Genomic DNA, 26,964 nt, shown 5'->3' on the forward strand with positions numbered 1-26,964 from the left:
CGAATGTAGGCATTAACTTTTACGATTAACAAGTAATACTAAAGCTTTGGATATGAGTATGTGTGATATTGTGTGAATTTTCTATGAATTAAGTATGTGCTATTTGAATAGGAGTTGGCGTGATGATATTGTGTTTGGCGGTGATTTTGACAAATATTCATGTTATTCTTTGGGTTGTCGGTAGGATATTATCAATGCTACTATTAATATAACTACTTCGTATTTATAAATAGTTAATTAACAAGTGATAAACCCAATAATAAATTTAAAAATATTTGTGCATCGCATTGGTGGAAGTATTGATGCAAGGTTTCTTGATTTATATTATATAAAGTTTAATTAATGTTTTGATTTATATTTTTATACTAGAATTTTGTGTTGATATGAAAATTTGAAGCATTATTAGCCCCAATACAAGTTTATACATCTATTTTGCACATTAGTTATTCTCAAATTTTATTTGTTTTTTTTCTATATTTATCTTATTTTTCCTCTTTTGTCAATTTTAATTTTCTCCATTTAACTCAGTAAATATCTATTATTAAATATTATACTTCCTCTGTCCCAACTAAGTTGGTACAAAACTTTTGAAGTATACGATTATGTATACATTTGTTAACTACGAATGTTGTCAGTTGCGCAACACGCGGGGGTTATACTAGTTACACTTTAATATTTGGGTCCTAATACTCCCTCTGTCCGCCATTAAATGTCATATTTTTCTTTTTTCGTCCGTCTGCCAATAAATGTCTCATTTCACTTTTACCATATTTGGTAAGTGGGTCATACATTACACTAACTCATTCAACTCACATTTTATTATAAAACCAATATATAAAAATATACCCTGCATTCAACCAACTTTTTTACCCACTTTACTTCATAAAGTCAAACAATTTCTTAAAACCCGCGCCGGTCAAATATGAGACATTTAATGGCGGACTGAGGAAGTATTACATTTTTTGTATGTTTTCTTTGTAGTTTGCTTATGTGTAAGTATGGATGCCATTTGAGCCGGCACGACGGCTTTCGGACCAATCTTATTTGTGTTGCAGAATAATCTAACTGAAATTTTTTCAGATAGACAGTTAATGTTTGGATTTCGAGCTATAATAGTCCAATTTCGGTTTGTTCCATAGTTTTAAAAACTGAAATGATATATCACTAAGATTCAAAATTGCACAAATTATCTCATAAGTCATTTACCAGATGCTTGATGCTATCCAGTAACAATTAGCTAGAGGTACGAGAGTTTAAGATCTTACCATATTTTTTATACTATATATATCCGTTAAAAATAGAAACTATTTACATTTTTGTTCGTAAGTATAAACTTTTTTTAGGAAGTGGACCCACAATCCATGTGTAACACTACTTTTAATATTTTTTCTCTTCATCTCTCATATTTTATCCATTTTTCTCTCCTATTTTTTCCATTTCTCAATTACTTTATCAATTGTGCATTAAAACCAATATTGTTTCAAAATTTCCATTTTTCAAAGACGGATATAGTAATTGTTAATTTTATAAAAATTCTCCAAAATCACCATTAGCCCTTACTACTAATAAGGGTCACTTTGGTACATTAAATTGGAACTGAGTTGAAATAAATTTTATTTAGTTGTGCATTTTCGAACCATGACCCATACAAACCATCACAAAAATCCTTATTTAGAAGTAGTCAAACAAAAATGTTTAATTCATTGCATTTGCATATATTTAGATTTAGACACAAATCATGCCTAAAACTCATGACCTGTAGATAAATATGTCTGAATTGCAATAAGCATTCATGAATTGACATATGTACACATTGTGGTTAATACTACTAAAGATCAAATTTAGTAGACAAAAACTTGAGCTTTCAAGGGCATGAAACAAGGATATTCATATCCAACGATAGTCATTAACAACACATTGATTCTTCGCATCACCTTAATCTGCAAGTTTCTATATCTATATCACTGACTTTATCACTTCAGCACATAGAACGAGTCGGGTCGGGTACCCAATATTGGGTCGGGTTGAGTTTCTTTCTATAAAAATGTTATATTCAGTATATATTGTACATTTTTAGATTTAGACACAGATCATGCTAAAACTCTTGAACAATAGATAAGCATGTATGAATTGCAATAAAATATTCATAAATTAAAGAAATGAACAATCGATTTTTAGTATGAATATTGGGAGAACTATTGAACAATAGATATATATAAACATGTATGAATTGCAATAAGCATTCATGAATTAAAGAAAATGAACTAACCATAAGAGGCGAACTGATATAATTGGGCGTTGAATTTTTTTATCGAAATTGTCCAAAATCACCATTAATTAGCCCTTGCCAATGTATTTGAGTTTAATACTAGCGTACTGATATTGGGCGTTAGAAAATCAAATCCATTTATTTTACAATTCAATGCTTGAAAATGGTTTTAGTTCTCAAATTATTGACTGATTTAAGGGATCAAATAAGTACACCTATAAGCCTAACTTAAGCTCTTAAATTAAAATAAGCGGTTGCGTGGATGAAAGTTGTGCCATAATGTAAAGTGTCATTAATTAATGGTCACTAATATATATTATAATTAGATGTCATCACACATGTATTATTCGAATCACATGCGACCAAATATTTGTGATTCGGTGGTACTGTGGTAGGCATCTTATTATTTCATACAATAATTCGATTCGATTGTAGCGAAATTATTTGAATTCCAATAATTACAAAAAGTATTTAAAACCAGCAATTATTTATAATGATTTAAGGTGAGATGTTAGTTATTTTTAATACCTAGTGAATATTTTTAGAAAAAATTGGCAATAATTCAAAAATCCATTAATACCAAAAGTAGACAAATAATCAAATGATCAGGTATAGGAGAAAAATAGCTATAACTTTGACTACAACACTATTTTGGTGAAATTTAAAGGTTACTATTGTTAAAAAAAAGAGTGATGCTAAATGGCCATAATGTGGCTGGCCATAAAGAGTTAATTTAGTCCATTTACATGTATAAAAAAATTAGAATTACCGATATAAATTTATATGTGTGTGAATGGACTTGTGAGTTGATACTTATCTTTGAATTCCATTACGTAAAACACATTAATATCACGAATTACTGTATACGTTGAGCAACAATCAAGAAATGACAGTAGTAATAAGTTGAGCAAAAACTACGAAAGAGCAACACTAACATGTTGAGCAACATATAATGAAAATGATATAAAAGTAAAATCAAGTAGTATTAAACAAAAAATTTAAAAAAAAAATTATTTTTTTTGTTATTTAATTAATTTATGGCTGGCCATAATGTGACCGCATAGCATTATTCTAAAAAAAATAGCCCCAATTTTGACCTAATGATTAGTTCACTCGAGTTGGACTTTTACCAAAGTGCCGCATATAAAACGTTTTCACTTCATCGCATCTATTAGAGCATCCACAATAGCGCCTAGCGCACCGCCTAGCCAAGCGCCGGCGCTAGGCGGTGCGCTAGACGATCTATTGCAGCCGCCTAGCGGATTTCGCGAAAAAAAAACCGCCTAGCGCTCGGCGGTTCCGTGGCGCTAGGCGGTGCGCTAGGCGCTATTGCAGCGTCCGGATCGCCTAGCGCACCGCCTAGCGCGAATTTTTATTTTTTTTTTCCGAAACACTATATATACGCGACTTGCCCGTCATTTTCATTCACACCACTTGTATTAACGAGTACTCTCTCTATCTTAATTTCTGTACAAGATCAACACCTAGAAAATGAGTAATGCCGGTGGTAGTGGTGGGAGTGGTGGGGATGCTGAGGAGTACGAGAGTATAATGAACGAAGCGTTAGATGCATATACGAACCGTGAGATTGATCAATGGATGCAGAGGGCCTTGCAGCCGGCGGTACCTCGACCTCGACCAGTGGTACACCGCCAAGCGGTGATTGATCGTGATCACGTAGCTGCACATCAGCGCCTATACGAAGACTACTTCGTACAGGAGCCGCGGTTCAACGCCAACCTTTTCAGGCGCCGTTTTAGGATGCGCAGGTCCCTGTTTATGCGTATTGCTAACGGATTGGAGCAACGATATCTGTATTTCCGCTTTAGGCATGATACGGCTGGCAGACCCGGCCACACTCCTATTCAAAAGTGCACTGCGGCAATCTGGCAGTTGGCCTACGGAGGCGCTGCAGACATGTGGGACGAGTACCTCCACATCGGTGAGATGACTGCCCTGGAGTGTATGAAGTATTTCTGTCAGGGCGTGATTCAAATATTCGGTGATCAGTACCTTCGAAGCCCTACCCCCGATGACTGCTAGGATCTGCTGCGGATGCACGGGGAACAGCATGGGTTCCCAGGGATGTTAGGCAGCATAGATTGTATGCATTGGGAGTGGAAGAACTGCCCCGCCGCCTGGAAGGGGATATACACTACCGGCTACAAGGGAAAGAATCCCACGATGATCCTCGAGGCCGTAGCTGATTACCGGCTGTGGATTTGGCATGCGTATTTTGGGATAGCTGGTTCGAACAACGACCTCAACGTCCTCAACTCGTCGCCACTTTTCAACGAGCAGTGTCAGGGTGTCGGTCCGGCCATCAGTTTTGTCGCCAACGACAACCGACATGATATGGGCTACTACTTGGCGGATGGGATATACCCTAGGTGGCCCGTCTTTGTGAAGACGATCCGATGCCCAGGAGATGAGAAGAAGGCCTACTTTGCGGCACGGCAGGAGTCGGCGCGCAAGGACGTGGAACGCGCATTTGGTGTGCTCCAGGCTCGATGGGCGGCAGTTAAGGGGCCAACGCGTTTGTGGCACGTCGACTGCATTGCTGATATAATGTACGCCTGTATAATCATGCACAACATGATTGTCGAAGATGAAGGTGGACAACTGACTGATTGGGCCAACGACGATAATGAAGCTGGTCCAAGCCACGGCGTTGCCGCCCCTAACGTACGGAGTGGGGTACCCCACGATGAAGACGGCCGCCTCCAAGCACATGCCGACATGCGCCAAACGGAGGCTCATATTCGACTCCAAAAGGATTTAATTGAAGAGTTATGGGCGCGGAGGACTGCACGACGTTAGTTTTTTTTTAATTATGTAATTTTTTTAAATTAATGTACTTTTTAAATTTTATTAATATTAGTATTTTCTTATTTTTGTGTCGTAAATTTAATTCCGTATATTGTGTGATTATTAATTATTTCATTTTGTACATATTTGTTAATAGTGATGTGGATAGTATGTGGCTAGGCTATGGCTGGGCTATTGCTGTGCTATTTGCTTGTTTTGATGATGTGGCTGGAGGATTGTTAGTGCTGATGATGTGGCAGTGGCTAGGCTATGACTGGGCTATTGCTGGGCTATTCCTATTGTGGATGGCCTTAGGCCATCCACAATAGGAATAGCCCAGCCACAGCCTAGCCACAAACTCCTCCTGCCACATCATCAACACTAAAAATCCTCCTGCCACATCATAAATTGCCCAGCCATAGCCTAGCCACATCATAAATAGTCCAGCCACATCAATAGCCACATCACTCAAAATTATATAAAACAAATAATTAACAATCACACAAAATACGCAATTTAATTTACGATACATATACGAGAAAATTCAATAACATTATTAAAATTTAAAAAGTACATTAATTAAAAAAAATTACATAATTAACAAAAAAAACTACTGTCGTGCAGTCCTCCGCGCCCATAACTCTTCAATTAAATCCTTTTGGAGTCGAATATGAGCCTCCGTTTGGCGCATGTCGGGCAAGTCGCGTATATATAGTGTTTCGGAAACAAAAAAAATTAAAAATTCGCGCTAGGCGGTGCGCTAGGCGATCCGGACGCTGCAATAGCGCCTAGCGGATCGCCTAGCGCACCGCCTAGTGCCACGGAATCGCCGAGCGCTAGGCGGTTTTTTTTTCGCGAAAATCGTTGGGCAGCTGCAATAGACTGCCTAGCGCACCGCCTAGCGCCGGCGCTCGGCTAGGCGGTGCTCTAGGCGCTATTGTGGATGCTCTTACAACATAAATTACTCATCATGAATGTGTGATGTCATTATCATTTTAATAATAAATTAAATCAATTTTGGCGGTGTATGCAATGGTGATAAGTTTGATATAGGAGTATTTGTGACCATATATTAAACGTAGGCTAAAAGTCGCCAAATAATCAAAATTTACGTCATTTTTGAATAAGTAACTCAAAAATAAATTATTACCTTATGGAATTTCAAATTAGAAATCGCAATAAATTAGGTTACTTGACTCGGATAAATTATTTTTAATTTGTATGATATCTTCGAGAATACGTTTTTTCACTATGATAGTACTGTATTATTTTTAATTTGACATGACTCAGACAAATCATTGCTAGTATGTTTTTAATTTAGCTGGCCTTTGCGAAATATTGCCCCACAAATTAAATAAAGTTCCTTTTACCATATTTCCAAGTTGCAATAGTGATTTTGATTTGTGGGGCCCATTCTCTTATAACTGTAACTTTATGGCTGTTGATAATCGTGTTTCTAATTACGTACTTATAATTTTTTTTATCAACTTTAGTCAATTTTCTGTTATAGTCTAAATTTGGATATAAGTTATTTTCTTTTATTCAACGAAAATGTGGAATAAATAAAATTAGTTGTGGAAATAAAATTTCGGCAGGAAACAAATGACCAAAAATAATTGAAATAGTAGCTGTGTAAAAAATTATTGATAGTAAAAGACAAATCAGAAAATAATGAGAAAATGACACGTGGACCACATGCTGAGTGAGATGTGGACAGCTTCCAGTATATAGAAGAGAAGAGAAGAGAAGAGAAGAGAATCAGCAGATTCAGCACCAATTGAAGAAGCACAATCCACTCTCCATTCTAAAAAAAAAAAAAAAAAAAAAATCCAATCTATTCTCTTCTTCACCAATCTCCTCCATTTTACACAGGCAAAATCCAGAAATTCGGTGAATGGGGGTGGAGTACACCTGCTGCGAGGCGGAATTCTTCATTCACATTGCCGTGATCGTGCTTCTGGTGCTCTTTGCAGGGCTCATGTCGGGGCTCACTCTCGGGCTCATGTCCCTCAGCCTCGTCGATCTCGAAGTCCTCGCCAAGTCTGGAACTCCAAGGGACCAGATACACGCCGGTGCGTCTGATTATCCTATTTTTATCACTCGAATTGGGGAGAAATTGAAGCACAAATTCGGAAAAATTTTCAGTTGAGAGATGGAATTTCATCGCTTTTGTATTGTTATTTGCAGCGAAGATACTTCCGGTTGTGAAAAACCAGCACTTATTGCTCTGCACTTTGCTAATTTGCAATGCCGCAGCTATGGAGGTAGAGTAGTAATTTCTCTTCTCTGTTTATTATGATGCGGAATTCAATAATTTGAGATTGATGCTGTTAGGTGTTTGTGTTCTCAGACGCTTCCTATTTTCCTCGACGGCATCGTTTCTGCTTGGGTTGCGATTCTCGTATCCGTCACTCTGATTCTTCTGTTCGGTGAGGTAGGGCTTTTTCGATTAAACTATTGAAGAAGCTCGTGTGATTGCTAATTACTTTACCTTTTGCGATTAAATTATGTAAGAGTCTGGTAATCTAATGATTGATACCTAATTAATTTCAGATCATACCACAATCCGTTTGCACTAGGCATGGGCTTGCTATTGGAGCAACTGTTGCCCCAGCCGTTCATGTTCTTGTTTGGATTTGTTTTCCTCTTGCATATCCCATAAGCAAGGTAGCATTTCCCTCTTCTTCACTCTATTATATGGAGTATTTGATTTGATAAGTTTATAGGCTTTAATATTTTCTGCATTTTTTGTCATGAAGTTGTTGGACCTCTTGCTTGGTGATGGCCATAGAACTTTGTTTCGACGCGCTGAGCTGAAAACGCTTGTTAATTTTCATGGCAATGAGGTAAGGACATTTGAGTTGATGCTTTGGCTGTGTAATTTCGATCAAATGTAGCCCTAATTGGTGGTGTGTAGGCTGGTAAAGGTGGAGAGCTCACGCATGATGAGACAACGATTATTGCTGGGGCGCTCGAGCTCAGTGACAAAACTGCTAGTGATGCCATGACCCCGATATCGGACATCTTTTCAATCGACATAAATGCCAAGCTTGATAGGTATATGGATGATTTGGGACTCAACAACTTAGTTCCTTTGATCATTGTATGTGTTGTGAAATACTAGTGTTATTCTTCCCCTGTTGTAGGACTATGATGAATCTCATTTTGGAGAAAGGGCATAGTAGAGTGCCTGTCTATTACGAGCAACCTACAAATATCATTGGGCTCGTTCTGGTACATGTTTTGTATTTTGGTTTCAGATTATAAGTTCTTATGAATTTGGATGCACTATTATGTTAATATTCCAAAACCTAAGCAATTGGGGCATTGACTAGGATCTGTAATTTTAAATTCTTTAGATAAGCTTTTTCTTAGTTAGTGGGATCCCAATATTTAGTGATCCTCAGTCAATATTATAGATATGAGAGGAGAATCAGTAAATGAGCAAGTCATAAAACACGAAGTAGTAACGAATGTAAACTAGTAAGGGGACTTTTATAGTATTTCACATATTCACCTACTTTTATGAGAATTCTCATCAGATTACCTCAGCTATCACATTCTTTTTCAAATGGAATCTGCATTTATAGTTTTATCTACACTGTTTTTTAATTTTTACTAGAGAACCATGAACTTATATTTAATGCGATTTCCATAACTCTTAGCTTAATATGCAATACCTCCAACTTTTCTTGTTAACCTATGTCCTTCCAGGTGAAAAACTTGTTAACCATTCATTCAGAAGATACAGTACCAGTAAAAAGTGTCACAATTCGCAGAATTCCAAGGTACGTTTGAAACACTGAAACTCCAAAACTTTTATCCAGAAATGAGGCCTTGAATGTGTTACCAGAAATTAGTTATTTCTATGCTTCATTAAGACGATTATCTTCAGAATATTGCTCGTTGTTAGTCATATGAGCTAGCAACTGGATACATGTGCAGCTATTCTTACTCATGCACTTACTTTACCTAGCTATTTCTGTTTAACGCTCCAGCTCGAGCCTTAGGCATTCTTCTATTGTTGTTTAATTGCTGGTGAACATATATGTGGCCTAATATGTAGAGTGAACTAAACAATCCAAGTCTTGATAGTTGCACATTTATCATTTGATGAGGTGTAGCTCGAATCGATAGAATCTACCCCATACTTTGCTGGATTTGAACTTAAATTTGCACCAAAAGTGAACGCCTCCCGTTTAGTTTTGACATATGGAAAATGTGCTAATACCTCTACTTCCTCTTAAGGGTTGCAGAAACATTGCCACTATATGACATCTTGAATGAATTCCAGAAGGGTCACAGTCACATGGCTGTAGTTGTAAAGCAGTATACCAATACAACCGACAAGCCTGCTAGCCAGGCGCCACTAGATAGTAAGTCGCATGCAATCCGTGTTGGTTTCTAGTCGTAAGATAAATGTCTCTGCAGCTACAAATATCATAACCACTTACTATTACACCCCGTAGATCCAACCAAGGATGTGAGGATAGATGTGGACGGTGAAAAAACTGCGAAGACGAAGAGACCACTGCAGAAATGGAAGAGTTTCCCAAACAATGGAAATGGTTCTTTCAAAAACCCATCTAGGAGCAAGAAATGGACTAAAAACATGTATGCGGACATTCTGCAAATGGATGGAAGTCCGCTCCCAAAGCTCCCCGAAGAAGAAGAGGCAGTAGGGATTATCACCATGGAAGATGTGATAGAAGAGCTTCTGCAGGTGAAGTTAATAGTACATTGTAGTGTTCTTCTCTAAACCCTTAATTTTCATATTCTCTTACATTATTTGGTGGGTTGCCTCTTGCAGGAAGAGATATTCGATGAAACGGATCACCATGTCGATGAGTCGTGACCATATATATACATAGCGTAATTGTATGCGAGAGCTAGATATACAACAATGATACCACGTTGAAGATGTTGTTGTGACTTTTTTCGTAAATTTTATCATATGGAGTGTTAGTTTTGGTTGGATATATGTAAGAAATTGAGAGAGTTATTGATTCATGAAATTCGATTAAAAAAATCAAGGTGATTCGTGCCACGAATAATAATGGAACGTCGTGATTATATGTAATTTGACCCATTTGAGTGCAGTGAATATTTTCTTTGCTCTGCTTCTCTGAAACTTAAATTTTACCCATTTGATTTTCAATTGTGAATGGACTGAATTCATATAGTGGTCCGTATTCCTTTTTCACATTTTGCAGATACACTCCCTTCCCTCGCTGTATCAAAATACTCCGTCTGTGTTCGAGCTCTCATTTTTTGCTGTAGTTTGTAGTTAACTCTGCTCCTCATTGCATGATGTTGTCCCTTGTATTGTAATGCTTCATATATGATCTGTCCAATTTTCAGTATGGAAGATGCCAGGCAAAAAAGGCGTAAGGAGGTCGAGGCCGCAGTAGTCATGCTCAAATCTTTCCTTTTGCAGATTGAAGTGGGCGACTTCCTTGTTGGCAACCAGTCAACTGGTAAGTTCTGCAACACTGCTGAACTAGTGCAGAAGTTTATTACATAAAGAGATTGTATTTCAGATCATTAAATCGTGGACACTCTTGTGAAATGGCACCAGGTTTATGTGATGGTGGTTGTGCTGCTATTGTGGACTCTGGGACATCCTTGTGTACTGGTCCAACTGTAAGTGTTTTTCATCACTATAATATCGAAAAGATAGGTGGAATTTGATTTTGCTTTCTGCTGTATTATGTTCTTTCGATGGCCTTAAGAATCTGTTGTGGATGTCCTACAATTGCAGGCTGTTATAACTCAAATCAACCATGCAATTGGTGCAGAAGGAGTTGCGAGCGCTGATTATTGGGCTCGGTTTCAGCCATTCCCCATTTCAATTTCAACCAAACAATGGAAATAGTGTTAAATGGCTAAGAAGAAGAAGGATTTTGGTAAAAGGCTTGATTATTTTCTTCAACAATATGACACCCTTATATAGGGCATTACAAAGCTTGTGCTACAAGTATTCTTGGGCACCAAGCTAATATATTCTTGGGCACCAAGCTCATGTATTTCTTAGCCTCCAAGCTAATGTATTTCTTAGCCTCCAAGCTAATACAAAGCTTATCCTACAAGCTTATACCTTTCTTTTTCTAACACTCCCCCTCAAATTGAGTAGTGGGATCCCCGATACTCAATTTGTCAAGAACTCCTTCAAGACTCCTTGAGCTAACTGTCTTGGTCAGTATATCTGCTAGTTGATCTTCAGAACGTACAAAAGGGAATTCGACCACTCCTTCTTCAATTTTTTCCTTGATGAAGTGTCTATCCACCTCAACATGCTTTGTTCGGTCATGTTGGACTGGATTCTCTGAAATGCTTATGGCGGCTTTGTTGTCGCAGTATAACTGACTCTTACTTGGAATATAATCAATCTCTGTCATCAATTTCCTCAACCACATGATCTCGGTCAGACCACTCTTAATTCCTCTGAATTCTGCCTCTGCACTAGACAGGGCTACCACCTTCTGCTTCTTACTCTTCCACGTTACCAAGTCCTCCAACGAATGTAAAGTAGCCTGAAGTCGACCTTCTATCCACTGGATTACCTGCCCAATCTGCATCAGTATACCCATGGATGTCTAAGTCTCCATTTTTCTTAAACACTATTCCGTGTCCGACGGTTCCCTTCAAATATCGAACTATTCTTAGTGCAGCTTCTAAGTGTTCGGCCTGGGGTTGATGCATAAATTGACTTACAACCCCTACAGCATAAGCGATGTCAGGTCTAGTGTGAGATAAATAGATGAGTCTCCCAACTAGTCGCTGATATTGCCCTCGATCTGCGGCCTCAGCTCCATCTTGTATCTTCAAGCCATGGTTTTGTACAATTGGGGTCTCGGCTGGCTTACACTCTAGTAGGCCGGTCTCTGCTAAGATGTCCAAGATGTACTTCTTCTGTCTCGAGAATATCCCCCGTGGTGAGCGAAGGACTTCAATTCCCAAGAAGTACTTGAGATCACCTAAATCCTTCATCTCAAATTCTTTGAAAAGCTTCTCCTTCAAACTCTCAATTTCCTTTGCATCATCGCCTGTAATAATCATGTCATCAACGTACACAATTAAACATGTAGTCTTTCCCTCGTGCCTTTTCAGGAACAGTGTATGATCTGAATTGCTTTGCCTGTATCCATAGCTCTTCATTGCGTCTGCAAATCTACCAAACCAGACTCTCGGTGACTGCTTTAGCCCTATACACGACCATTCCTCAACATCTTTCCCTAAAACCTCGGATCTTTGGCTGCTCCGTCTTTGTCCATATACCAAAACATGAACAAACAAAATTATCCCCATGCGTTATTAAATGTGTATTTGTGGGTTACGGGGTGAACCAAAAGGGTTATAGATGCTTTGATCCTAAATCTAATCGTATGTACACGACCATGAATTGTGACTTTCTTGAATCAGAGTACTTCTATACCCACCTTAGCGGTCAGGGGAGGATGATATTAGGACACCTAATAGTGACCCACTAAGCTGGGTGTCAATGCCAAGTGTACCAGAAGTGGACCTACCAGAGGAAGCAGTACGCAACTCCGCTGGACAAGTCTCTGACATGGTGCAGACTGAAGCGGCAGGTGACACAAGTCCTAGTAGTGACTCTCCGCTCCTGATATCGAATGTAAGTACTCTTGCCCCTGTAAATGAGATTACTGGAACTAGTGTTGTGGATGAGACTCAGGGGGAGAATAGTGATCAACCTAAAGAAGTTGAAATGGATGAAGTTGAGGGAGTCGATCCTGACACTGGGAGATATATACTACCTCCAAGGGCAAACAGGGGAGTACCACCAAAGAGGTACAGTCCAGAAAGAATCAACAGAAAGACAAGATACTCTATTGCTAACTTGGCAAAAGGGCACCTGACTGAGATGGCTCAGGCGTTCGAGGAAGCACTCTACGACGAGGAGGAAATCCCATAGTCAGCCGATGAAGCGATGAGGAACAAGCATTGGAGAGAAGCTATGAAAAATGAGATAGATGCTTTAATGCGTAACCACACCTGGGACAAGTGTATACTCCCCGAAGAAAAGAAACCAGTTGGGTGCAGATGGGTGTTCACCATTAAGCGGAGACCGGATGGAAGTATCGAGCGGTATAAAGCTCGACTGGTGGCTAAAGGGTACACTCAGACTTATGGAATAGACTACTCAGAAACGTTCTCTCCTGTAGCTAAGATGGATACAGTCCGAGTACTACTTTCCATTGCCGCCAATCGAGATTGGCCACTGTACCAGTTCGACGTCACTAACGCCTTTCTTCATGGGGAGTTGAAAAAGGAAATATATATGGAGGCGCCACCAGGCTTCTCTGATGAGTTCAAGGCAGGTGAAGGATGCCGATTGAGGAAGACTCTGTATGGGCTAAAGCAGTCACCGAGAGTCTGGTTTGGTAGATTTGCAGACGCAATGAAGAGCTATGGATACAGGCAAAGCAATTCAGATCATACACTGTTCTTGAAAAGGCACGAGGGAAAGACTACCTGTTTAATTGTGTACGTTGATGACATGATTATTACAGGCGATGATGCAAAGGAAATTGAGAATTTGAAGGAGAAGCTTTTCAAAGAATTTGAGATGAAGGATTTAGGTGATCTCAAGTACTTCTTGGGAATTGAAGTCCTTCGCTCACCAAGGGGGATATTCTTGAGACAGAAGAAGTACATCTTGGACATCTTAGCAGAGACCGGCCTACTAGAGTGTACCTACCAGAGGAAGCAGTACGCAACTCCGCTGGACAAGTCTCTGACGTGGTGTAGACTGAAGCGGCAGGTGACACAAGTCCTAGTAGTGACTCTCCGTTGAGTTTAAACCCTACTGTCAAGGGTTGAGAATCGGTCTTGTATATTGGTTTTTCTGGTTTGTCGGGATTTTCTGGTGGTTGGTTTTGCATGAGGCTTTTTTCGCATGAAATTTGAAAAGAGACGTGCAAACTCATCCGCTTCGGATGAGTTCGGGTCGCCGGTGATCACCTTTTCAGTTTCTGACATTTCTGCCTTTTACAGGTTCTTGGCCAAGAGGTTGGGAGAGGTTTAAGAGCGATGATGAGATTGATTTTGAGCTCCAAGAATCGTTGCTGGCTCTGATGCCATGTTAAATGGCTAAGAAGAAGAAGGATTTTGGTAAAAGGCTTGATTATTTTCTTCAACAATATGACACCCTTATATAGGGCATTACAAAGCTTGTGCTACAAGTATTCTTGGGCACCAAGCTAATATATTCTTGGGCACCAAGCTCATGTATTTCTTAGCCTCCAAGCTCATGTATTTCTTAGCCTCCAAGCTAATACAAAGCTTATCCTACAAGCTTATACCTTTCTTTTTCTAACAAATAGGCTTATCATTCTGGATGGGCTGAACTAAACACCATACAATTCTATCCGCCCACTCCAGAAAGCCCATTAACCATAAACCCATGTTACATATTTTCCCCCCCTTAATAAACTAGTCATTACAAATGTAAACTGTAAAGTACTATTAACTTTTTACTACATAATGAAAAGTTAGTTTTAAGTGAAAGTAAGTAGTAAAATTTAGTACTCCACTCCATAACCAATGCTATATTATAGTGTAGATCGAATCCATCCCTAATTTATATCCCAACTTTAAAATTTGTCTACAATACATTTTTAGCAATTGCATTATTCCATTTCGTGTTTTTCGGTCAACAATTCTATCCAAATCATTTCAATTTGTATCACTTCAAGCAATCTTTTTTAGCGAATTATTAAAAAATTAAAACAACACATTGATCTGCGTATACATTTTATTTTTGGAAAAATATAATAGATCATCATCTGATATGTCGCAATTCTAGTGGTGTAGTAAAGTTTCAATAAATTTATAGGAGTTCACAAAATTGATAAGTTAAAAATTAGAATGTGATTGATATAATTATTAAATATTGATAATTTTCACATAAGATAAAATAAATAAAGTTAGTGAACACCAAAAGAGATTGTGAAATTATATTTTGAGTTGGTTGAAATCAATAGAATTAAATTCTTCTAATACATCCAGGTTGCCCACATCATCAATCCGCGATCCGCCCCTTTCTCAATCTCAAAATCTCAACCGTTGATAAACTCCCATCCGACAATCCACATTTCTCATCCTTCCATCTCAACAAACAATCTCAGCCGTCCACCAAAAATTTCAAAATCCAACCGCTCCAATTCTCCCTCCCTCCCGCCACTTCAAATTTCACACAAACTTCACTATAAATCAGCACTGAAAATCCATTCCCTCTTCATTCCCAAATCCCCAATCTCAAATCTCGAATCCTCTCCATTTCCCCCTCTCACAAACCCTAGAAATGGCTCGCACCAAGCAGACCGCCCGCAAATCCACTGGCGGCAAGGCGCCGCGCAAGCAGCTGGCCACCAAGGCCGCCAGGAAATCCGCTCCGGCCACCGGCGGAGTGAAGAAGCCCCACCGTTTCCGCCCCGGCACCGTCGCTCTCCGTGAGATTCGCAAGTATCAGAAGTCCACGGAGCTGCTCATCCGCAAGCTCCCGTTCCAGAGGCTCGTGCGTGAGATCGCGCAGGATTTCAAGACGGATCTGAGGTTCCAGAGCTCCGCCGTCGCGGCGCTGCAGGAGGCGGCCGAGGCGTACCTTGTTGGACTCTTTGAGGATACCAATCTGTGCGCTATTCACGCTAAGAGGGTGACGATTATGCCCAAGGATATCCAGTTGGCTAGGAGGATTAGGGGCGAGAGGGCCTAATCATTTTAATCGTGCTGTTGCCGTGCTTAAGTGTTAATCAGGGTTAGGTAGTTTGTTTTGATCTTATTGCTGCTGAATCTATGGTTGAATGTATGTTAAGAACAAGTTGATTTCATCTTTGTTCTGCCGTTTGATCTCGTATAAATATATCAATGTTATTTGAAATCATTGCTATTTCATTTCATTCATAGCTATCCTGGTTATTTCAATCAAAATTCAACAGAAGTATGAATCAATATGAAGATGGATATGATCCTTTATTGAGTTTGATTTGTTTGGGTTTAGCTTTAAATTTTCAATTTGTTATTTTGATTCATTTCAACTTAAAAATCTAATCTATTTTTATGGATATCAAAGTCCATTCATATTTAATCCTTGTTAGTTGCAATCCAACATAAGACAAATCAAGAGATTTCATCAATGACAATAGACAGATTATCAAAGATTAAAATTAATGTACATACAACAAATAGCAACCATATAAAGATAGATAAACAGATGAATAATCTGATTTCCATTTGAGAACTGTTACATGATCACTTGTGATGTTTACTTCTCTTTTCCTTCCTCTTCTTTTTCTTCTTGTCTTTCGACACCTCCTTTGATTTGTTTTTCCTTGAATGGCGCTTGCTCGAGGCTTTCTTGTTCTTGTGTGGACGTGGCTCATCATCCGAAGACAGTTCATAGGATTTCAGGGAATAAGGTTTCTCTGGGCCAAGCACGACTCTTGCTTTATTCAGAATCGTCTCATTATCGTTGTCGAACTTGTTTTTAGAATCTGGGCTAAGGGGGAGGTAAGGGCCAGTTTCATCCATCCTCGATCCAACAGAACCCCTGCCTCGCTTGATTCTATAATAGGAAAGATAATGCAATTAGCACGGATAATAATTACCATCTACAACGAAAGCTGCCAAAACGACCAAATTGTAAGCAGAATATAGCTGAGAATGAGCAAACCAACCTGGAGTGTAAAAATTGGTCAATCTCTTCATCCTCCAATGGGTCCAAATGGTCTCTTTTCTTTGAAGAGCGAGAAGAATTTGCACTGTTATCCACTTCATCGCTGGCTCTACTTGTACTAGTGCGAGACTCACGGATGTCCTTGTGACTCCTTCCACTATTGCTCTCCCTTCTGATTACTCTAAGCTTATTGTCCAGTTCGAGCTGCTTATCTCTTAGTCGCCACATCTCATTAACTTCAACTACACGATTAGCTGCAGCACCAAATATCGAACGGGAGTTAGGATATTATTGAGATACACGAGATAAAAGAACAGGCCAAAAATGACAACTATGTTTCTGTGAAGATTCCCATACTTTCAAAAAAAGCTACTTGCAGTCTCAATACATCAACAGTAGCACAACTCAGCTTTTTCCCCACAACAACCAGAAAAAGAAGAAAGAGAAAAGGAGAAAGTTCAATTTACTATCCTGCAACTAACATCAGGAGATGAAACAAACTTCTTAAGCATGAAAAAGTGATTTTGAATTCTTTAGTTGAATGGCCAATGAACAAGATTTATCGTCTCCATTAGTATGTGATATTTGCTGAATCAGTACTCAGATCTTGATTCAGAGTAAAATATAAAGCAGAAAATCAATTCTGAATGCATCTAAATAAATATTGTCTGTGTAACTTCAATTCAGTAAATAATCTTAAAAAAGATTTATGACTCATGCTTCATAGTTATCTAACACAAAACAAGAAAAAGATTTATGTTTAAAAGACAACAGAAATCCCCAACTTTCCAGCCTAGCTAAAGAAAATGCTATTGTTCAGTAGTATTGTGAATTGAGGTTATCACCATATTCTAAGGTTTAGTACCTATATAAGCACAAACCTAAAGAACAACAACCACTATAGACAGTAAGAAAGAGAAGCCCCCACACATATAATTTATAGCCCATTCCAACACCAAACAAGAAAATAGGCAGCAAAACTCACCTTGTTGTACTCCACGAACAGTTGCAGTCAAGAAACGAGAATTTGGCCTGCACCTAACTGTGGGCTCACGAAGATAAGCAAGTGCACCTTCCTTCTGAGCCTCGCGGCGCAATTCTGCAGCCTGCTTTAAGAGAATGGCAGCTATTCTGTTTTCTGTCTCCAAATCCATATTGAACCTCAACAAGGATGTTCACTAAGGCAGCTAAAGAGGATATTCCTGCATATAGCACAAGCAGATTTTGAGCATTCTCACTTATCAAATATGGCAGGTGAATACAAAATCAACATGCCCACGACTTGCACTTCACAGATGGGTGTACTTTGATTAGGTAAAAGAAAATAAAGAGAAGCCCATAATTCAAACTGATGCATCTACAAAAATTCCTCTCCACATCTGGAGACAATCTTGCGAATCTTGGATGTTGCAACTTGCAACTACAAATCAACCATGACCCAGCGGCAGGCAGAAGCAAGAAAATGACTTAAAAAAAACTTCTTTACAGTTAAAAGGAGATTTGATGGTGTAAGGTATAAAAACTGTATTCACAATATATTGCCAACTACTTTCAGCTGAAAGACCAGATTTTTAAGTCTAATTCATATCAGAGATTGAGAAATACATACATCTCTTCCTCTCTATAGACAATTTATCTCTGTATCTCAGATGATAGAAGCTGCAAACTAAAATCGGTGGTGATAATGCAAAATCCAGAAAAATACAAATCTATATTTAATGGAGTATGTTATAACAAAGTATTTTCCCCCAATTTTTCTGCCATGACATCTAATCCACAATTCCCCTTTATTCTAACTTCAGCAAAAAGCTCCTTTCAATGAATTTCAATTTTTCATCCTAAAATAAGTAACTTTTCATCCACCCTAATAACTTAAATTTTCATTAAACCCAGAATTTCCTCTGCCCCATAAACGAATTCAACAATTTTAAATAGAAGTCGTTTTCAATTTTTACAAGCAAAATTTGAAACAATTTGAGTTCTGTAAATTCAATCTCTCCCTCTCTATCCAATTACAAATATCGATCGCGAGATTTGGAGTGTATTAGGTTACCCAATTTCAAATCTCTGTAGTCACGGGTGCAATCATTCATTCATTTCCCAAATTTTGCAGATAAGAAAAATAAAAAGAAGAAGAGAAACATTGCATCTTTGTGAATCAAAACAACAGAGAGTGGAAGAGAATTACCGTGATGGAGAAGAAGAAGCTGACGAAAAACCTCGCGACGAATAAAAGGGCTGAGCTTCGAGAAATCTAGAGAGGAAAGAGTCCTAGTACGATTCTAGGGCTCTTTTCTCTTTCGATTATTAGCTTGTACGACTATAATTTTATTTTTATTCGTTGAATTTGATTTACTTTATTTAATATTGAAATTATTTCCTTCTGTGTTTTATTTTTATCTATATTTAAAAGGTTTGGTGCTTTCATACGAAATATCATAAATAAATAAATAAATAAATTCTCAACTACATGGAATTAAAATACTTCCTCCATCCACGATTAAGTGTTCTAAGTTGACTTAACACGAGTTTTAAAAAAATGTACTACTAAATAGAAAAATAAATGAGACACTTAATTATGGATAAGCGAAAAAGAAAACTTGAGATACTTAACTATGGACGTAAGAAAGGGTAACTCAATTTAGCTACACTCACTGAAATTTCAAAATAGATACTCCTATTATCATAGTGTCTCTTAATAATGATTTCTAATTTATTCCATGATTATTCAAACTCTCAAATCTTTTACTATCTCTGTCTTATCTTAATCTTGAGAGGTACATGATTTTAGGAGGAATTATTATGTAAAAAAATAGAAAAAAGTAATTGAATATTTTAATATGGAGAGATGAATGAGTTTTAATGGAATACTAGTAGAAAATTATTTTACTTAGAGTATTAAATAAAAAAGAGTTTTTTTATCAATTAAGCTGCAAATTTATTACCAAAATACTGTAACCTCTAATTTTTAGACAAACTCTAATCAGTATTCTGATCAAACAAATTTGTTAAAGAAGCATAAAAAAACAGAAATACTATCTGATAATGAAAAGCTAAGAGCATCTCCTATGGCGCCCCTCCGGTAGGACGTCCGGTCGGACACCGGGAAGGGCGACGGGACGTCCGCCGTTGGGAGGTCGGAGGTCGGATACGGACGTCCCGTGAGGACGTCGGGTGTCCTCGGACGTCCCGGGGACGGGCGGGTGGACGGGCGCCACTGTGGCGAAGGTCGGACGTCCCGGTCGGACGTCCGATATTTGATTTTTTTTTTTAAATTCTATATATACGGCTCGTTGAACTTCATTTCATTTGCACCACTTGTGTTAACAAGTTTCTCTCTTCTTTTACTACAAATTTCATTTCTACAAATTAAATTATTGTGATTTTTTTAATTGCGGGATGTCCTAGTGGGAAGGGCGATGGGAAGGGCGGATATGCAGGGGATGTCCTAGTGATGTGGCAGTGGGGTGGGATGTCCTAGTGACGTGGCAGGAGGTGTTTTTGGGATGTCCTAGTGGATGTCCGAGTGGGATGTCCGCCCACTGGAGATGCTCTAAAAACAGAGATAAATAGAGTCTAGGGTTTCAATTAAACCTTAAAAAATTGCAAATCATCACAATTGGCGGCTTTGAACACTGTACAACTCTGCAACACAGCCCAGCCTCAACCTCTCATCCTCCACACTTTGAGCTCAAAATGTCGGCGATTCACCAAAATGTTTCCACTTCTCTCTCCGCATCCACCTCCACTTTCCTCGCTCACAACAATCTCAAGTCCCTCAAGCCTTCTCATGTTTCGGTGGCGGGGAGACTGAGTGCGGTTGTCAAATGTGTTGCGACGCCGTCAGCTGAGAAAACTGGTGCCTCATTTCTCTCATTATTCAATCATGTCCTCTCTTTTTTCAATCCTTCTGTTATCAATTATCAATCAAGTGTCAATTTTTTTATATTTTTATCTGGAATTACGAATTATGTTTGTTTCCCCTTTAAAAACTTGGTCTTTCTGTTATATCTGAGTAAGGAAGCTTGGAAAGACGAGAGAGCTGAATTTTAAGAACAATTTGGAACTTTTTCTTGAATTAGCAAAAACAATAAGGAGATATGGAAGCTATGGATGCGTTGTGACGAATGCAACAGATTGATAAGACGAATATTGGAGTTGACCTTAAAGAGAGAGTTTTGCTCATGAGGATGAGAATGTTATTCTTGAATGTGCTCTGATTGGTTTCTTCCATTAGAGATTGTTCAAGACATTCATTTTAGTTTAGTATTCTGACTGTTGGTGCTGCTTTTGATGAAGCTTACAATACAAATGTGGCGCGCAACGAAAACCTAGCTAAGCTTCAAGCTGGCTATCTCTTTCCCGAGGTCTGTTTCGGGACTGTTATTTCTAATTGTGTTTTATGATTCTTGTTTTATTGAATGCAATTGTAGTTGATTAGAATCTCATTATGCATGTGCTATTTAGATAGCAAGACGGAGAAATGCGCACATTGCTAAAAATCCAGATGCTAAAGTTATCAGCCTTGGAATTGGTGACACAACTGAGCCAATTCCAGAAGTCATTACTTCTGCCATGTCAAAGGTATTGCTTTCTGAGCATCATGAATAAATCTTTATAGGTTTATTGTTTTACGAGCGTAAACTTGATATGTCGATTGGAGCTTACTCTTATATGGGTGTGCATATGGACCCACTCCCATGAGAAGTAAATTTAAGGAAAATTTTATCTCTTCTTGTATCTTCTCCTTATGTGTTTGCATCAGTGGAAATCATGGTCCTGGTCCCATTTGTGTAACTAGTATAATCAAAATAGTCAGAAAACAATAGGGTTTGGTAGATTGGGAAATTATTGTTTCTATATATAACTATGTTTTTGTGCTCTTATTTCTTATTGAATATTGATGCTCTTCCACATATTATGATGACCATTGTTCTTATTATCAGAGATCAGAAGTGCTGTCGACAGTCTCTGGTTACAGCGGTTATGGTGCCGAACAAGGTGAACAGGTAGTAATCTTCATATCTCTTCTGTTTTATGCTCCTTTTCTTTTGCCCCCTTTCCCTCCACCAGTATCCCATTTTCTTCTTTTTCCAATCTGAGTGAGGGGTATGGTGGCCATAGATATGGAGAAACAAATACACACATTTTTCTAATTTAATTCTTAATAGAAATTGAGAGCCGCCATTGCTTCAACCTATTACTCTGGCCTTGGCATCGAAGAGAATGATATATTTGTATCTGATGGTGCGAAAAGTGACATATCTCGCCTCCAGGTTAGCCTTTTTCACTTCTATTTTGGGTAAAGGTCTGCAATGTACAAGGGCATTTGTTACTGCCTTACTGGATATAGCTTGTTGCTTGCTTAGAGTTGAGTTTTTATTTGATTCTTGTTTGGCAGGTCCTTTTTGGATCTAATGTTACAATGGCTGTTCAAGACCCATCTTACCCAGTAAATATATTATGCTTTATTTTATTCTTGCTTGCCTCCTTATTGTCTGCTGCTAATGAACTGTTATACAGAGTAACTGTTAGCAGCATGAGGATCTATTGGCTGTCCACATAGAAAATTTACCTTTTATCGTCCTCGGAATTTTATGAAATATTGCCTCTCTGTAGGCTTATGTGGATTCTAGCGTTATTCTGGGCCAGACTGGACTGTTTCAGAAGGACGTGGAGAAGTATGCCAATATTGAGTACATGAGGTGCACGCCAGAAAATGGGTTTTTTCCTGATTTGTCCACTGTTGGCCGGACAGACATCATCTTCTTTTGTTCTCCAAATAACCCTACCGGTTCTGCTGCATCAAGAGAGCAACTAACCAAGCTTGTACAATTCGCCAAAGAAAATGGTTCTATCATAGTCTATGATTCTGCTTATGCTATGTACGTCTCAGATGATAGTCCGAGATCCATTTTTGAGATTCCTGGAGCTAAAGAGGTTTGTGCTATATCCAAATTTCCCAATCCAACAGAATTATTATTTGTATGCTTGTGCCTTGTATTTATATGATGTTCTTCAGATCCATCATTTCTTTTACTTTCTACGCTACATTCACTGCAATAATGGTACTTTTGTCATAAATTTGTAGTCTCTCACATTTTTCAAGAGAAAGCATGAAAAATGTTTGAAGATGAGAACATGTTCATGAAGATAGAGTTCCCCTTAATAATCTTCTAAGTTGGTCATTTCTATTGGTTGCAGGTTGCACTTGAAGTTTCTTCTTTCTCCAAGTATGCTGGGTTCACTGGGGTTCGTCTTGGCTGGACAGCCATTCCGAAAGAGCTCCATTATTCCGATGGTTTTCCAGTGGCAAAGGACTTCAACCGCATAGTGTGTACCTGTTTCAACGGTGCATCTAACATTGCTCAAGCTGGTGGTCTCGCCTGCGTTTCACCTGAAGGCATTAAGGTCGATTCCTTGTCCAAATCTTTTCATTTTCTTCCCCATTTTCAATCTTTAGCAATTTCTTCAAGAACATCACATTCAAGAAAGCTTAAAGATGATTAGAAGAAAATGAACAAAAAAAATGATGCTTGGAATGATGAGCATGACTCTTTTGTGTGCAGGCAATGCATGAGGTGGTTGGTTTCTACAAGGAAAACACAGCTATCATCGTTGACACGTTCGATTCGCTCGGGTTTAAGGTTTATGGAGGAAAAAATGCACCATATGTTTGGGTCCACTTTCCCGGCCGAAGCTCGTGGGATGTGTTCAGTGAAATTCTGGAGAAGACCCATGTCGTCACCACCCCCGGAAGTGGCTTCGGGCCTGGTGGCGAAGGTTTCGTAAGGGTCAGCGCTTTCGGGCACAGGGAGAATGTTCTCGAAGCCTGTAGAAGATTCAAGGAGCTGTACAAGTAAAACCCAATCAGGATTGGCTGTAATACTTGAATTGAATCTTGAATCTACATGCTTTGTTCGTTTTCTCCATCACTAGTAAAAAGCCTGTGTAACAAACAGACTGTTTAATCCTCACTTTTCTTTGAATAAAATGTATCAACTCCATTTTACAGTGGAAACCATGTTTTCAAATAGTGGAAATGCTTTGCATGTAAAGACACAACCTTTTTACTAATTTTATTTTCCTCCATGTATTTAGATTAAAAAATATAAAATTCCGGGAAAAACTAGAAAATGTGGAAGCAAAAACGCCAAAAAATGTTGAAAGAAAGATATTGAAAGTTCATATATTTACATACATACAAACAACACTTCTTTTTATAATCTAGGCACACTTGAATAATTAAGAATTCTATTATACAAAACATTTACTACTCCCTATTTTGGAAAGAGACAGGAGAGAAGAGAACAGCTTCAACCTAAATTACAAAACTGAGAAACCTACATCTGTTGTATGCTCTTACAATCCTCCGATTTGCAAGTGGACTTATAATGCCCGGTTCGATTGCATCGACTACAATGGACGGTATGCTTCTCCCGGTTGAGATCCTCCACGCACATTCGCTTCTTCTCGGGGCGTCCGGGAGGCCGCCTAACCTTAGGAGGCCGTACAGTCCTTGTTTCATCGTCCATGGTGGTCTCGCACTCGCCTTCCTTCTTCAAGCCGATCTTACCCGGTATGGGATTGATCTCTTCGGCATATGCAGCAGCGTAGCTAGCCACAGTAAAGTGCTTTGCTGTGAAAGCATGTATATGGTTCTTGGAGGAGATGAGGGCTGCAACGGCGTGCGAGCATGGCAGCCCGTAGAGCTGCCAGTCGCGACAAGAACACAAATGCGTTCTGATGTTGACGATGTCAGAACGCTCAGCTGAGAGGACCTCAAACTCCACCTCATCTGATCGAAGAACTTGATAGGTGGAAGCGCGATTCATGGCCTCGATCATGTGCTTCTCCGCTGATGGGGCGAGAATGGAGAACCACGACTTGCACCTCGCGCGCCTCTCCTCAAACTCCAATATCAGCTTACAGTGGATCTGTTCGATCACCTGAGTCACTGGCAGCTCCCGGGATTCAAGTATCCATTGGTTGAACTCCTTGACGTTGGATGAGAGATGGCCATAGCGAGTTCCCTCAAAATACAACAACGCCCAACGAGAAGGTGGGTATTGTTGTAGCCATTTCGATGCTTCTGCTGAGACCTCCTCGAGTTCAGCCATTTTCTCCTTGAACGCAGAAGCAGTAGTGGCGTATGCTGCTTTCCACAGCAGCTGAACAAGCCGGGGGTTCTTGAATTCTCTTACAATGCTTTCGCTCAAGTGTTTCATACAAATGGCGTGACAGCAAGCCGGGAACTTCCTTTTCACAGCATCCCCGACACCCTTCTGCCATTTGGATAAGAAGGTGAGATGGGGTATGATCTCCGTATGCATCTCAAAGGCCTTGCGTAGCTCCGACAAGAACCACATCCAACTCTCATCGTTCTCCACATCAACAACACCAAAGGCAAGCGGAAACAATCCACCATCCGCATCAAAGGAAGTTGCAGAAAGCAACGTGCCAAGATATTTACTTTTTAGTGGAAAGCCACCAAGCCCAACGATAGGGAGGCAACCCTCAAAGAACCCCTTCAAAGAAGCATAAAACGAAATAAACACACGCTGGAACCGGTTGTCAGAGCCAGCGGTAAACACCTCAGCAACACTTCCCGGGTTGTTCTTCCTGATCTGCTCACAGTACACCGGAAGGAGGTAATACCCTTCTTCAGAAGAGCCGTATATGGCTTGCAGTCCGCGCTCCTTGGCACGCCAGGCTTGCTTGTAGGGTATAGTGATCCCGTATTGCTCATACACATCGTGCAAGATATCCTTTGGCTTGTAGTTTATGTTGTCACGCAACCGTTCCTCTATAAAGCTGACGATCCAGTCCACAGAAGCCTGATGATGCCCAGCATACGCGTTCTTCCCACAAGTGTGTGCTCCATCTAGGCTTCTTATCGTGAAAGTCGGAGCATTTGGAAGCTTCACCGCACGTATGCGCCATGGGCAGCCCTCAGCAGCACATTTAGCTATGTAACGGATGAGATCACTCTTAACAATCCGAAGCTCAAAGTGCTGTGCAATGGCGGCCTCTTTGATTGCACTCCGGAAGGCCTTAACGTCTGGAAACTCCTGGCCAACAACAAAATCGCGATCTTCCATACAACAGAGTATAAACGGAAAGTTTCTGCTTCTTCAACACAACCATTAACCAATCCGCTTATTCGATTCAATGATTTCCTCAGCAACTTTACAAACACTCTAAAGTCTACAAAATCACAAACAAATAAACAGAGTGTTATTCTGCATTCCAATGGTAGAATGGTGAAATCAGCAACATTCACACATAATATGATAATTTTAACCAAACACACCGAAGATTCAATAACCTCATATTTTGTGTTCTTAAAAAAAATCCAAAAACAATAATACTAATATTACTGTTGTTCATCACAAAGACTAATTAGAGTGTAAACAGCTCGGACTACTCGAAGAGAAAGCGAATTGCTGCAATCAAATTGAGAGGAGCTTTTCATGGAAATTAATAGAGAAACCCCAGAAAACAGGAAATTGTATGAAACTAAAGAGAAACAGGAACATGATTATTCGTGACAATCAACATAGAGCTAAAAAGACGAAGAGGGAATGAATTGGAGTATGATACTGACCTGAGAGTTACAGTGGGGAGTGATCGATGAGAGAGAGTGAGGTGGGATTGGGGTTGAAAAGAAAGGAATAGGGCTGAAGGAGAAGGAGAAGGAGAAGGAGAAGGAGGAGAGGGAGAGGTCAAGATTTTAGCTTTCGACATTTTCATGTTCTTTTCTAACTTTTAGATTTTGGAATTTTCTATTTTTTCTCAACATCAATTTTGGACCCATTCAATTTTATTTTATAATGAATGATGATCACTTTTATAATAGTTACATTTTAATATCTATAAAATCACATTTATTAATAGTTTGTTCTACAATTTTTAAATATAATTTAAAAAAAATCTCAATCGTTTCATCTTACTAACTTATTTTAGTATTTTTTATATTTTTAATTTTGTAGGCACAAAGCTACGTTGTCTAGCTATCCATATCGTCATACTAATACAAATTATGTTACTATGTATTGACATAAAATTTTACAAGTATGCGCCAATTTAGTTTCAAATTTATCCCGAAAAAGTTTGCATGGTAAAATTAACTAATTAAGACTTCGAAAAATGTAGAAAAAAGAAAGCAAAAAATGAAAAATAATAGCAT

The 26,964-nt window shown here is 38.9% G+C and overlaps 6 protein-coding genes across 6 annotated transcripts; 4 read left to right on the forward strand and 2 right to left on the reverse strand.

Annotated features, from left to right (window-relative positions):
• The first annotated feature begins 6,849 nt into the window (after nucleotides 1–6,849).
• Nucleotides 6,850–10,199, forward strand: LOC121759413 (DUF21 domain-containing protein At4g33700-like). Its single transcript, XM_042154985.1, has 11 exons — nucleotides 6,850–7,149; nucleotides 7,265–7,341; nucleotides 7,428–7,511; nucleotides 7,631–7,744; nucleotides 7,837–7,923; nucleotides 7,995–8,134; nucleotides 8,224–8,311; nucleotides 8,792–8,865; nucleotides 9,326–9,453; nucleotides 9,547–9,800; nucleotides 9,888–10,199. The coding sequence occupies exons 1-11, from the start codon at nucleotides 6,972–6,974 to the stop codon at nucleotides 9,930–9,932; spliced, it is 1,269 nt and encodes a 422-aa protein (XP_042010919.1). The 5' UTR covers nucleotides 6,850–6,971; the 3' UTR covers nucleotides 9,933–10,199.
• Nucleotides 10,200–10,268: 69 nt separating this feature from the next.
• LOC121759414 (aspartic proteinase-like) lies at nucleotides 10,269–11,147 on the forward strand. The gene is made up of 3 exons (XM_042154986.1): nucleotides 10,269–10,554; nucleotides 10,656–10,720; nucleotides 10,839–11,147. Exons 1-3 carry the CDS (start codon nucleotides 10,419–10,421, stop codon nucleotides 10,950–10,952), a joined length of 315 nt encoding a protein of 104 aa, XP_042010920.1. The 5' UTR covers nucleotides 10,269–10,418; the 3' UTR covers nucleotides 10,953–11,147.
• Nucleotides 11,148–15,335: 4,188 nt separating this feature from the next.
• On the forward strand, nucleotides 15,336–15,983 carry LOC121757379 (histone H3.2). Its single transcript, XM_042152933.1, has one exon. The coding sequence runs from the start codon at nucleotides 15,405–15,407 to the stop codon at nucleotides 15,813–15,815; it is 411 nt and encodes a 136-aa protein (XP_042008867.1). The 5' UTR covers nucleotides 15,336–15,404; the 3' UTR covers nucleotides 15,816–15,983.
• Nucleotides 15,984–16,227: 244 nt separating this feature from the next.
• On the reverse strand, nucleotides 16,228–19,100 carry LOC121757004. The gene is made up of 4 exons (XM_042152461.1): nucleotides 18,964–19,100; nucleotides 17,761–17,977; nucleotides 16,777–17,029; nucleotides 16,228–16,664 (listed from the first exon to the last, which is right to left on the reverse strand). The coding sequence occupies exons 2-4, from the start codon at nucleotides 17,927–17,929 to the stop codon at nucleotides 16,352–16,354; spliced, it is 735 nt and encodes a 244-aa protein (XP_042008395.1). The 5' UTR covers nucleotides 17,930–17,977; nucleotides 18,964–19,100; the 3' UTR covers nucleotides 16,228–16,351.
• Nucleotides 19,101–20,362: 1,262 nt separating this feature from the next.
• On the forward strand, nucleotides 20,363–23,833 carry LOC121759022 (LL-diaminopimelate aminotransferase, chloroplastic-like). The gene is made up of 9 exons (XM_042154512.1): nucleotides 20,363–20,634; nucleotides 21,075–21,142; nucleotides 21,243–21,359; nucleotides 21,722–21,784; nucleotides 21,947–22,051; nucleotides 22,177–22,227; nucleotides 22,395–22,715; nucleotides 22,980–23,186; nucleotides 23,345–23,833. Exons 1-9 carry the CDS (start codon nucleotides 20,472–20,474, stop codon nucleotides 23,636–23,638), a joined length of 1,389 nt encoding a protein of 462 aa, XP_042010446.1. The 5' UTR covers nucleotides 20,363–20,471; the 3' UTR covers nucleotides 23,639–23,833.
• A 103-nt stretch (nucleotides 23,834–23,936) lies between these two features.
• LOC121759179 lies at nucleotides 23,937–26,551 on the reverse strand. Its single transcript, XM_042154682.1, has 2 exons — nucleotides 26,383–26,551; nucleotides 23,937–25,982 (listed from the first exon to the last, which is right to left on the reverse strand). The coding sequence occupies exon 2, from the start codon at nucleotides 25,874–25,876 to the stop codon at nucleotides 24,119–24,121; it is 1,758 nt and encodes a 585-aa protein (XP_042010616.1). The 5' UTR covers nucleotides 25,877–25,982; nucleotides 26,383–26,551; the 3' UTR covers nucleotides 23,937–24,118.
• Nucleotides 26,552–26,964: the final 413 nt, after the last annotated feature.

Source organism: Salvia splendens, chromosome 12 (genome assembly GCF_004379255.2).
Source record: "Salvia splendens isolate huo1 chromosome 12, SspV2, whole genome shotgun sequence".
NCBI classification, from domain to species: Eukaryota; Viridiplantae; Streptophyta; class Magnoliopsida; order Lamiales; family Lamiaceae; genus Salvia; species Salvia splendens.